General features: G+C 38.2%; 1 protein-coding gene across 1 annotated transcript; it reads left to right on the top strand.

Annotated features, from left to right (window-relative positions):
* The first annotated feature begins 10,499 nt into the window (after window positions 1–10,499).
* LOC131227066 (probable F-box protein At5g04010) lies at window positions 10,500–11,401 on the top strand. Its single transcript, XM_058222772.1, has one exon. The coding sequence runs from the start codon at window positions 10,515–10,517 to the stop codon at window positions 11,319–11,321; it is 807 nt and encodes a 268-aa protein (XP_058078755.1). The 5' UTR covers window positions 10,500–10,514; the 3' UTR covers window positions 11,322–11,401.
* The last annotated feature ends 223 nt before the right edge of the window (window positions 11,402–11,624 follow it).

Here is an 11,624-nt window from a genome sequence, read left to right as displayed (position 1 = left end):
TAACCTAAGTATACCATAGCCCTGGAGCCATTAACTTCACTTCTGGGCCTATATAAGACCCTAAACTCACCCCTCTCTCATTCCCTACGAAATTCATAACACTAAGAGAGAGAAGAGAGAAAAGAGAAGGATAAAGTGAGGAAAAGAGAGAGTGTGAGATATAGTTGTCGGGATTCGTTCCCACCACTCCACGTGCTGAATCATCCTACCTGTATCGCAACACTGGGGAATCGAAATCCACTTTTGGATAAGGAATCCTAACCCTAATCTGCTTTAGGTATTCAGATAGGTAGATCGGTGAAATAGCTAACCTATTTCATGATTTAGGTAGCCGTTGTGCCGTAGACAAAGACGTAGTGTTTAAACTGAGCTCGATACGAGTTTACCGACGGAAGGTGCGGACTATAAACATTTAGGTTATGGTTTTCAAAGCTTTCAATGTCAGTAATGATATATGACTAACTTGATTGCGATTACATTTGTTTAGATGCGACGTTTTCCGCGTATTACATATATATATGAACTATGTTGAAATAAATGCATTCCATGTGTTTGTTAAAATGTTTAAATGTATATGGAACTATAATTTATGCTTACCATGATTATTGTTTGGGGATACATGATTGTTGCATGGGTGGCAACTCCTTGTCATAACAAATTAATTACATGTATGTTGATATGTGTAGTCTAAGTGTTTGATAAAATGCTTGAATGAGAAAATGCTTGTTGAAATGCATTTAATAAGGGTATTGAGATAGGATTCTCAATTACCTTATCTATAGTTACAGTTTCCTTCTTGTAACCTATCTTACTACTTCGTGCTTTATAGATGAAATCCCTATGTATGACAACATATGTATTATGTGTTTGTTAAAATGCTCAAATGAGATTTATATTTGAATTGGTTGTTGCCTGCTATTTGACTATCACATATGAATGCCTATTGTGTTTGGATACATTGGGACTACTGCGTAGTTCAGGCAATCGGCAATGATTTCCGAACTAGTGGCTGAGGTCATTTCACCACGCAAGACACGTTCGATAAATTTGTGTCGTACGCCGTTTGTCGACAGTGGTTAAGCCATGCGGAGTGCTTACGTGCCCCATGTCGATTAATTCAACGTACGCTCATACTAGTCGAGCTTGTCAAGTAACCCGATTGGCCTAATGTATGTTCGTCATGTATGGACGCTACTGTTTGAATCTAAGGTACCACTTACCATTAAAAAACCTGTTTAACCATGGTACTACGATCTGCTAAGACTCATGAGCCGGGCATGGTGGTATGGGACACTGTGGTTGAGTTGTCGGCCTACGCTAGGGTGACGAGCCTCCCCGTATATCCAGTGAGCAAACCAAACTTGTGAGCCGAATACGGTGGTATGGGACACTACTGTATTCAAGCTATCAGCCTACGCTAAGGTGACGAGCCTTTTCCGTAGTGACCTCGAGTATAAAATAGGCCTATGATCGGGTGACGAGCTCCTCATAATGACCTCGAGTGTAAATTAAGCTTACGCTGAGGTGACGAGCCTCCCGTAACAACCTATAGTGTAAACTCGTGAACTTACCTACATATGTGATTAACTAAGATTGACAACCCTAGATGGATCATTGTTTGGGTAAATGATATAAAGGGAGGTACCTTAGCTTCCCGAATCTGTTGTATGAATAGGTTTAATTAAGAACTTATCTAACACGACCATGCACCGCATTGCATGTGCCTTTGGTGTGGGTGTTAAGTACAGTGGGAGTTTAGCATGCGCGACCGTGAGATGATGTCGTAGAGGGAGTGCAGGCGTGGGCATACATCATTAATACATACCATTCTTACATTAATAAGAATACTTAGGACATGATTATTGTATTGCTTTATCATTACTGCTTAACTGAATTGATAACATGTTAAACTTTGCCTTATAGCTCCACTGAGTTGATCACTCACTCCCACTCTGAGACTGTGTTTTAAAATACCAACCAGACCCTATTTTAGTTTCAAATGATATTGCGGCTTACGAGTTGGAGCCGACCTTATATGACGACGAGGAGGAGTTCTCCTACATGTAACTCTCTAGCCGGTCCATATAGACCTGGAGTTGCGTCGCCGCAGTTACAGGAATACAGACTAGTTGAACATTATACTTTATCATTTTGTAAATTTTGAAGTTATACATGTAATTATTTAACCTGGTGACGTTCATACTCTGGGGACTTACAATCACTTATATGCTCTATATATTTATCACAGTTTTCTGCTTGCATAATTTACCTGTCTCTGGAGTATGATATGCTGATTTAGGATAATCCCACTCATGTTTAATGCACTAATACAGACAACATTTAATCATCATTATCTATGTTACATAAGTGGTGCATTGGAACTTGGGAGTTGAGCTTCTGCTTGACCCCCGATTTTTAGGGCATTACACTAAGCTTCTATAAATTGAGGCATCGACCTTCTATGCTCCATCATTCTTTAACAACTTCTGATTTATAGCCATTGGAGTTGCGATGGATTTACATTTTGACATGTTGAATCTCATTAAGAGATCATTGGCGTACTTTTCTTATGAAATAAATATTTCGCCATGGTTTTGCCTTACTTGGATGCCAATGAAGTATCTCATAAGGCCGAGATCAGTCATCTCATATTCCTTCATCATTGCCCTTTTGAATTCTTTTATTATCTTTGGACTGTTGCTAGTTTATATCAAGTCATCAACATAAAGGCAGACAATAAGAAAATCATGCATACCTTCTTTCTTCACATATAAGGATGGCTCACTTGGACTTCTTTTGAAGTAGTTTTAATGAAAGTACTTATCAATCATGTTGTTCCATGCTCTTGATGCTTGTTTTAACCCATATAGTGCTTTCTTGAGTCGATATACTTTTTCTTTTTTCCTTTCACCACATATCATTTTGGTTGCCAGGAGCAAATGTTTCGTTAAATTTTATACCTTATTGTTGAGAATAACCTTTAGCCACCAATTGAGCTTTGTGCTTCTGGATCGAGCCATCTTCATTATACTTGGTCTTGTAAATTCATTTAAAGCCTATAACATCTTTTCCTTTAGGTAGATCAACTAGCTCCCATGTGCGATTCTTCTCAATAACTGCAATTTTTCATTCATTGCTTTAATTCAAGCTTCTTATTTTACTGCTTCTACAAATATTTGCGGTTCACATGCAAAGTAGGCAACATCACATTTATCATAAATTTCTCTTAGAGAACGTACCTTCCTTGAAGGTGAATCAAAATATGATGAAGAGCTACTTGATGGGCTTGAAGAATTACTTGAGCTTGAATTTGGTGTAGTGAGGCTTTGTGGAGAAGAACATAGAGTTGTAGTCACCCTTGGTATAATTTCATGCTCTTCAAATTTCTTTGGAGCATGTTTTTGTTTCTCATCCCATTTTCATCCTATCATTTCATCAAATACCACATCTCTGGAAATCACCAATTTACTAGAAGTGGGATTATAAAGACAGTAGGCTTTATGGTCTTCATTGTAGCCTATAAATATGCATTTTTCTTCCTTTTCATCGAACTTTTCTTTCACTTTTTGTGATGGAATGTAAGCATATGCAATGCATCCAAAAACTTTGAAATAATATTTTACCGATGGCTTTTTTTGATGACATGCTTCATATGGAATCATGTTCCTTCTTTTGTTAGAGATCTATTAAGGATATAAACCGCCATCTGCACAACTGCCCAGTAATCATTTAGAAGCCCTTTGCTTTTTAGCATGCTCCGAGCTATTTCTACAATTGTCCAGTTGTATCTTTCTGCCACGCCATTTTACTGAGGAGTGTATTTGGTTGTCAGTTCTTGTTTAATGCCATTTGACTTGTAGAAATTCCAAAATTCTTTTGATGTGAACTCTCCACCACGATCTGTCCTTAGAACCTTTAAGAATTATTGGTCACTTTGTTTTTCTGCAAATGCTTCGAATTGAAGAAAAATTGTAAAAGCCTCCGACTTTTGTTTAAGAAAATATATCCACATCATCCTGCTATAATCATCAATGAAGAGTAGAAAATATCTCTTCTTATTAAGAGATGGTGTCTGTGTAGGACCACAAATATCAGCATGTATAAGTTCAAGTGGAGCTTTTGCTCTCCATGACATACTCGTAAATGGAAGCCTGTGAAATTTACCATAGATGCAACCTTCACAAACTTTACCTTCTTTGTTAATAAAAGGTAGACCGATCACCATATTCTTTTGCGTTAGCAATTTTAGGCCTCTGAAATTTAAATGCCCCTATCTCAAATGTCATATCCAAGTTTCATCAACATTTTCAGATTTTAATGCAAAATTTCTTTTTAGTAGCATGTTGAAAGGGAAAACCTTGTTTGGTGTCATTTTTACTTTTGTCACGATTTGCTTATTCTTCTTATCCAAGATCATGCATTCATCTTTATCAAAATTGACTGAATGTCCTTTCTGAATTAATTGTCCAACACTTAACAAATTTTGAGCCAAGCCAGGAACATAAAGAGCATTATGGATAAGTTTAGAATTACGTCCCTTTGTTTGCACAACTATGACTCCCTTTCCTTCAATATTTTGAAGCTTTCCATCTCTAAGCTTTACTTGAGAATGTATCGGTTTATTCAAATCAACAAAACAACTCTGATTTCCTATCATATGGTTACTGCAACTGCTATCCAAATACCAAATATTATTTGATTCTTCTTCAGTATTCAAACAAGAATAAAATAAAATTTTTGATTTTTCTGTCTTTTCAGAAAATTTTGCTTCATTCTTTGTCTTATACCAACAATCCTTATCTATGTGCCCCGATTTTTTGCATATGTTGCATTTGTTATACCAACAATCCTTGTCAATATGATTAGACTTTTTTCAAATAGAGCATTGAGAATCATTTTGCTTGTTACCTCTTAGATTTCTTTGATTGTTGAAATCAGACCATCCTCTGCCTCTTCCATGGCCACGATTAAAGTTTGTCTTCCCGCGACCTCTTTCAGATTGTCATCTTAGATTTGAATATGCCTCTTGACTTCTCTTGTCTACTTCCATATTCTTCTTTTCCGATATATTTATTTTAGACTGAAAAGCTTGTTCTATGCTTTGCTCCACGAACTTGCTCATCCTTTGTTCATGTGCTTGAAGAGAACCCATCAACTCATGTAAACTTAACTTAGATAAATCTTTAAATTCTTCTATGACATCAACTACATGGTCAAATTTTATCGGAAGAGTTCTTAAAATCTTTTCCACAATTTTTTTTTATCTTGAATTGTATCTCCATAACTTCTTATTTGATTAATGATGCCAGAAACACAAGAGAAGTAAGTTTGAATTAACTCACCTTCCTTCATCTATAAATTATTGAATCTCTCCAAAGGAATTGAAGTTTGATAGTGATCACCTTTTCTAATTCTTGAAATTCTTTATTCAAAATTTCTCATGCTTCTTTTGAAGTTGCTACAGGATGGCGTCTGGGAAAGATGCTTTTGCTCACTCCTTGTTGGATGTAAAGTAGGGCTTTGGCATCTTTCTTTTTATTCTCCTTAAATGCTTGTTGTCTTGCATCTGTCTATGTTGCTAACACTGCCGCATTTTCTGGTACTTCATATCCGTCTTCTATCAACTCCCATAAATCTTGTGAGATGAAGAGTGTCTTCATTTGAATGCTCCAATAGTCATAGCTTTCTCCTTCGAATATCGGCACTATATTTTGTAAATAGTTGAAGATGGTGTTACTGGAAATTGTTGTCATATGTCTCTTGAACCTTACTTTGATGCCAAATTTGTTAGAGAAGAGGAGAGGAAGAAGAGATTTTTTTTAGACTTGGAGTATTGCAAGTAGAATGCTTTTGTATATTTTGTATTATGAAAGTAGATATTACAATGCTTTGAAATGTTGGAAATGAGGATTTTTCTTCTTATTTTTGTTGTTGTTCCGTATACATCAAGTCCCTTTTTATAGACTCTTGAGGAATAATCTACCCATAAGAGTAAATGCTCTACAAATTTCTATAAAGTTCATTAATTACCTAGGAAACTCAAGAGACACTCTCTAGATTTTTCTTAAACACATTCTAGATACTTTCTAGACACTTTCTAAAAACATTCTAGATATTTCTAAAATATCATTTATTTTCAAATAATATTTTCAACAAGGGGGACAACGTTGATGGTAAGGTCAGAGATGTGGCTTCAAGTGTCGTGGATCTAGAGAGTACAACATATTTGAAAGTGGTTGTGTGTAGCGGCATAAGTGGCTACGATGGGTTTGGATTAGAAGGCAGTGTGAGTAGGGGTGTACACGAACCGAGCTAGCTCGGTTAGCTCACTCGACTTGATTCAAAAAAGATCGATTTGATTCGGTTCGAAGCTAAGTTCGAGCCGAGTCGAGCTGATTTTTTAAGGTCGAAAATGAGTTTGAGCCGAGTTCAAGCTGGTCCTAGCTCGACTCGACTCGGATCGAACCCAACTCGAATCGAACTCTGATCGAACCCAACTTGAATTGAACTTGGATCGAACCAGTTCGGTGACTCGGTTACTTCGATATTGATGTTGATCACCAAGTGTTTGATGAAATGACTCAAAGAAGTGTGGTTGGTGGCAAGGAAGGTATGTATATGAAAGCAGCACCCTTTTTTCTTGATTTTTATGTTGCTTAGAAGGTATTTGATAAAATACCTGTAAAACCATTGTTGCTATCTCAAATACAATGAGATTTGGAAGGTGCAGTCTAGGTGTTTGTGAAAATGACTTAATGGCGAACTCGACTCGATCTTGGCTCGAACTCGGCCTGAGCTGGCCCGAGCTGCTGACCGAACCGAGCTAAGCTAGCTGGTCAGGCTCGAGGACTGAGCCGAGCCGAGATCAGCTAGTGGCTAAGCTGAGTCGAGCTGAGGCCAGGTCGACTCGGTTCGACTCGATGTACACCCCTAAGTGTGAGATGGTGGGATCTGATTCCGTGATAGGTTGTAGTAGTAAGTGATTGAAGGATCTAAAAACAAATGATGAGTAAAAGAGAAATCAGGTGGATCGCCTTTACTGATACCATGTTATTCTACAAGAGACTACATTGTAGAAGTTAATTGTACTGCATTTATTTCATTGAAAATGACCTCTTCCATTCTCATAACACAGGCTTCTTTTAATCATCGAATTGCTAGAAATTGTACTGCGTTTATTTCATTGAAAATGACCTCTTCCATTGTCATAACACATAGGCTTCTTTTAATCTTTGAATTGCTAATCTTGTACCATATCAAGCTTACAAGAGCCAATCGATCTCCTTGGCTGAACCAAGATTTGCCTTGAGCTAGTTGAAACTTCTATGTAAAGGCTTGGCAGAAGACCAGGGCTACACAGTCTGAAGGATGGAATGATATGAAACAATGCATTTTGGACCACTTGGTGATCTTGGGTTCATCTTGGCGATTCCATATGCGACGGATCAACTCCCTCCATGCCAATTCTTAGCCCTTGAATGAGGTGGCCACTGGTTGATATTTTGGAATTTCATGGAACACCCATATCTGACTGGTAACATTAGGAACAATTTTTAAATTCTTTGATGTTGAATAATCAGTAAAACTCCAGGTGAGAGAAATATGAATGAAGAGGAAATAAATAAAAAACAAAAAACGTGGGTCATAACATATAAACTTATGTGGGGTTATTTGAGAGCTTGTATTTGGAATGCATTGGAATCTGAATCACCTAATCCGAATCACAAATCAAGGTGATTCGGAATCTTCAATTGCATGTGTTTGCTAACTTGTAATCAAATTAGGGTTGAAAGTCAGGCGGGTTCAACCTGACCGACCTGAGATTGGGTTGGGCTCGGGCAGGATGTATTGGGTTTGTTCTTGGGCTTGGGCTAAACAAACAATAACCGGATAAAACTTGTGCCGGGTTTGGGTTGAGGTCTTGAGTTGCCAGACCCAACCCGAACCCGATCAATATATAAGTTACTTATAAATTATAATTGAGTGTGGATCGTCTGTGTTGAAAGCACAAGAAATTCTAGTGTCTTCAGGTCTCATTGGTCCATGTCATTTCCTATGACTCAAGCTAACAAGATATGCTGGATTTCTCTCCCAAATAGATTTCGTGCTATGCAAGATCACTTTTAAAGTAGTTGTCCTATATTTTAACTTGTTTGTTTAAAAAGATGAAGTTCTTTATAATAAATAAATACATATATAATTAATAAAATCATACGTACAAAAAAAATAAGTTGTGTATTGAAATTAATAAACTAATATAATAACGAAAATATTAGCATTTATCCACCCGACCAACCCATCTAAGCCTGCTTGGGTTGGGCCTCGGTTGAAAATTCCCAACCCGAGGTTGGGTTGGGTTGAGTTAGGGTTGGGGTATAGGAACCTTGGATTGCACTAGAGTTGAGCACCAACCCACCTGACTTTCAGCCCTAATTCAGATTGCACTGTAATCCAAAAATAGAAATATTTTGAAATTCTACAGTATATTTATAAGAATTTGAATTTGATTACTAAATCAACTTTAATATCCTAAGTTAGTACATATGTGTGATATTTGATATAATGATTTCAATAAGCTAATTGAAATATATTCCTCGGACAAAAATGACAAAATTTTGAGCCCCACCTACACCATAAGCATAAGATCACAAACAAATGACTCACCAACATTTTTTCACCGTCCATATACATGGCCAATGTTTGGATCATTTTGTTGATATAATTTTAGTGATGTAACTGATAATTTAATTGTTTTAGGGTATCATCAACATGCCATATGTACAATAAATTATTGCGTAGCCTTTGATTCCAAAAAAACATAGAATCCAAACCAAATCACGTGGCTAAATAGCTTTTAGATTTTGAATACACTATAATACACTTAAATCGATCCATCCTGCCAAATTACCCTTTATTAGTTTTAGAAGTGCTTTTTATATTGTCGTGGGTGATATGACCTGTATAAATTTTTAAGGAATTTTTACTTGAAAATGCTTTCACAATTGGGATTTTACCTAATAGTGCCTCCACCACCGGTATTCCCGGAGTTCCCTTTTTCATATGGGAAATTATACCTTCGGTTTTTTTTTTTTTCCTTTATAAAGTTGAGAATTCAGAACTGTTGTACTTGGTAAGTGTCTAACCGGAGTGGATTAGTTGTTACCCCGGTAATAGCTTAGCCGGCGCTATCCTTATTCTTCGGGGCCCACCTTTCATATATACGCAGCCCACCTTTATTATTGTGTTTCATATCCACTCAGTGCATTTAAGTATGCTATCCCAGAACTTGAGGAGATCCAAATCTTGGGTGGACCATACCATTATAAAATTTGGTGAATGATTATAAAAAACTTTTTCTAAACTACAAAAGTTTTGAATCAAGCAAATATTTATATTTTCCCATTTTCCCTTCATTCGGCTCTATTTAACCTTATCAATGAGTTACATGACAAATAAGCAATTACTAATCAACGAGTTGGATGACAAGTAAATGTTGTTGATCTGCTTATAGTAAGCTTTGGAAAGGTTTTAATAGTAAGCGTTCAATCATCACGATTTTTTGTGGTGTAGTCCATCTGAGATTTGGATGTCCTTGACGTATGGGACTGCGCGTCCTAAAATAGGCTATAAAATCAAATGAAGGGGGTGGATATACAACATACCAATATATCATCAAGGTAGGCCCTACAAGGGTAACACCCACTAAGCTGTCACCTGGATAACACCTAATCTGCACCCATGTATAACATCTACCCATCCCACAGATGCACACCAACATAACTACCCGGCGAACAAAGAATACGTAGGATTGAATCATAAATTAGACTAATCCATAAAAAATAATATACATCATTTAAAACATTTAAATGAATTTGTTCCCTATCTATAATTTTATCAGCCTGATTTTTCATGTGTCTCATCATTTGGATGGCTTAGATGCAGGTCTGTCAATGGGCCAGGCCAGGGGTAGGTCTCGTGCCAGGTTTTGAACTGTTCGGGCCGACCCTATTCAAAATTCTGTATGTTATACACATGCCATGTGATGACCCACAAACCTGTACTTTCACTATTTTTTAAGTACACAGGTGAAACGCATTTGTATAATTTCCTGCCCACAATGCACCTCATCCCTGTTATATCTAATCCTTCGGGCATTAAAAATCTCAGTTTTTAATTAGATGATCCAAATACTGTTTTTCACTTGATGAATAAAGTGGAAGTTACACGTACAAAAGGGCGGACTCAAAGACCGACCGTACGTGCCTGTAAAACGCCGTCGTAGTCGATTCCGTGCAGAGACATACAAAATGTACGATCTCGACATGCGTCGGCCTCCTCCTAACTTCTCAATCAAAACGCCTGCCATTGCTGCACGTAATCTGTCTATCAAAAAAGACTATTATACGTGTCCTATCACATATCCATGCACCATACAGTTTCAAGACACGTGGCTCCTGAAAAGAGGCTCAGGCCCATCATATAACCCAAGTGCGCTGTTGGTTCAAAATACAACAATGTCTTCTTCTTCTTCACCATCATCGTTTTCAACTCTCTCTCCCGCCAAACACCCTTCCAACCCTCCTCTTCCATGGGAAGTTCTTCTCCTCATCTCTCAGCACCTTAACCCAAAGACCTTAGCTATAGCCTCATGTGTATGCAAGCCATGGTTTATCTCCATGTCCCATGACCATCTCTGGAAGCCCATCTGCCTTTCCCACTACCCTTCTCTCTCCTCCCTCCATCTCGTGGACCCCACCATCCCCTATCGCCGTCTCTTCGCTCTCGGTTACTTGGCATCTATGCATCGACGCCGCTACCCTCCAGAACCCCGTATCTCTCTCCATGATCTCATCTTCACCGTTGATGTCTTCTGCAACGACGCCCGCTTGCTGTCTATAGCTGAGGCTGGTGAGGATCTCGACGATGGACGAAGTGGGGTTTTCCGGTTCGACGTATGCATCTCTGATGATGATGATCGTGTGGCGACGATAGATAAGGAAGATGGGGTGAAGGTGGCGTGGACGGTGGTGTCGAAAGGGTGGAAAGCGGCTTTCTTTATGATGGAAGGTAAAGGGAATGGGAAGTTGGTTGGGAGGAATGAGAGGTGGTTTTCGGAGGAACTTCCATCGCCGGGGTGTTGTTCAACGACGGTGACAAGTGGTCTGGTGGCAGAACTAGGGTTAGGGTTTTGTGGGGGTGATGGGAAGAGAGTGGTGGAGAAGGTGAGTTTGGGTTTGATGAGTGTATTGAGTTGGAGGTATGTGAGTGTGGATGATGGTCTTAGGTATTTACAGCATTTCCTTCTGCCATCCAATGCCTAGAAAATTTCTATCTTTTGTTGCGAGAAGATAGAGAATGTGGTTATTGTTAAGAGATGGTATATTTTGAAGTTTGCTGATCATTTGTATTTTTAAAAGTTTTGCCAATGGATCCAATCCAATCCATCCATCAAAAAGGAACTTATATGGATGTCCCGGCTCAAGAATCGGGTCGATCAGGTAGACCACTGGCCAGGTGGGGCAATTATTTTTTATTTTTTTTTTAATTTAATGCACGGCTTTCTGGAAGACTTTGGCTGAAGTTTTCTAACGCAAACCCGTCCACCTGCTTCCTATATTGACCCT

The sequence above is a fragment of the Magnolia sinica genome, chromosome 15 (genome assembly GCF_029962835.1).
Source record: "Magnolia sinica isolate HGM2019 chromosome 15, MsV1, whole genome shotgun sequence".
NCBI lineage: Eukaryota > Viridiplantae > Streptophyta > Magnoliopsida > Magnoliales > Magnoliaceae > Magnolia > Magnolia sinica.
This window is presented reverse-complemented; position numbering and strand designations above follow the sequence as displayed.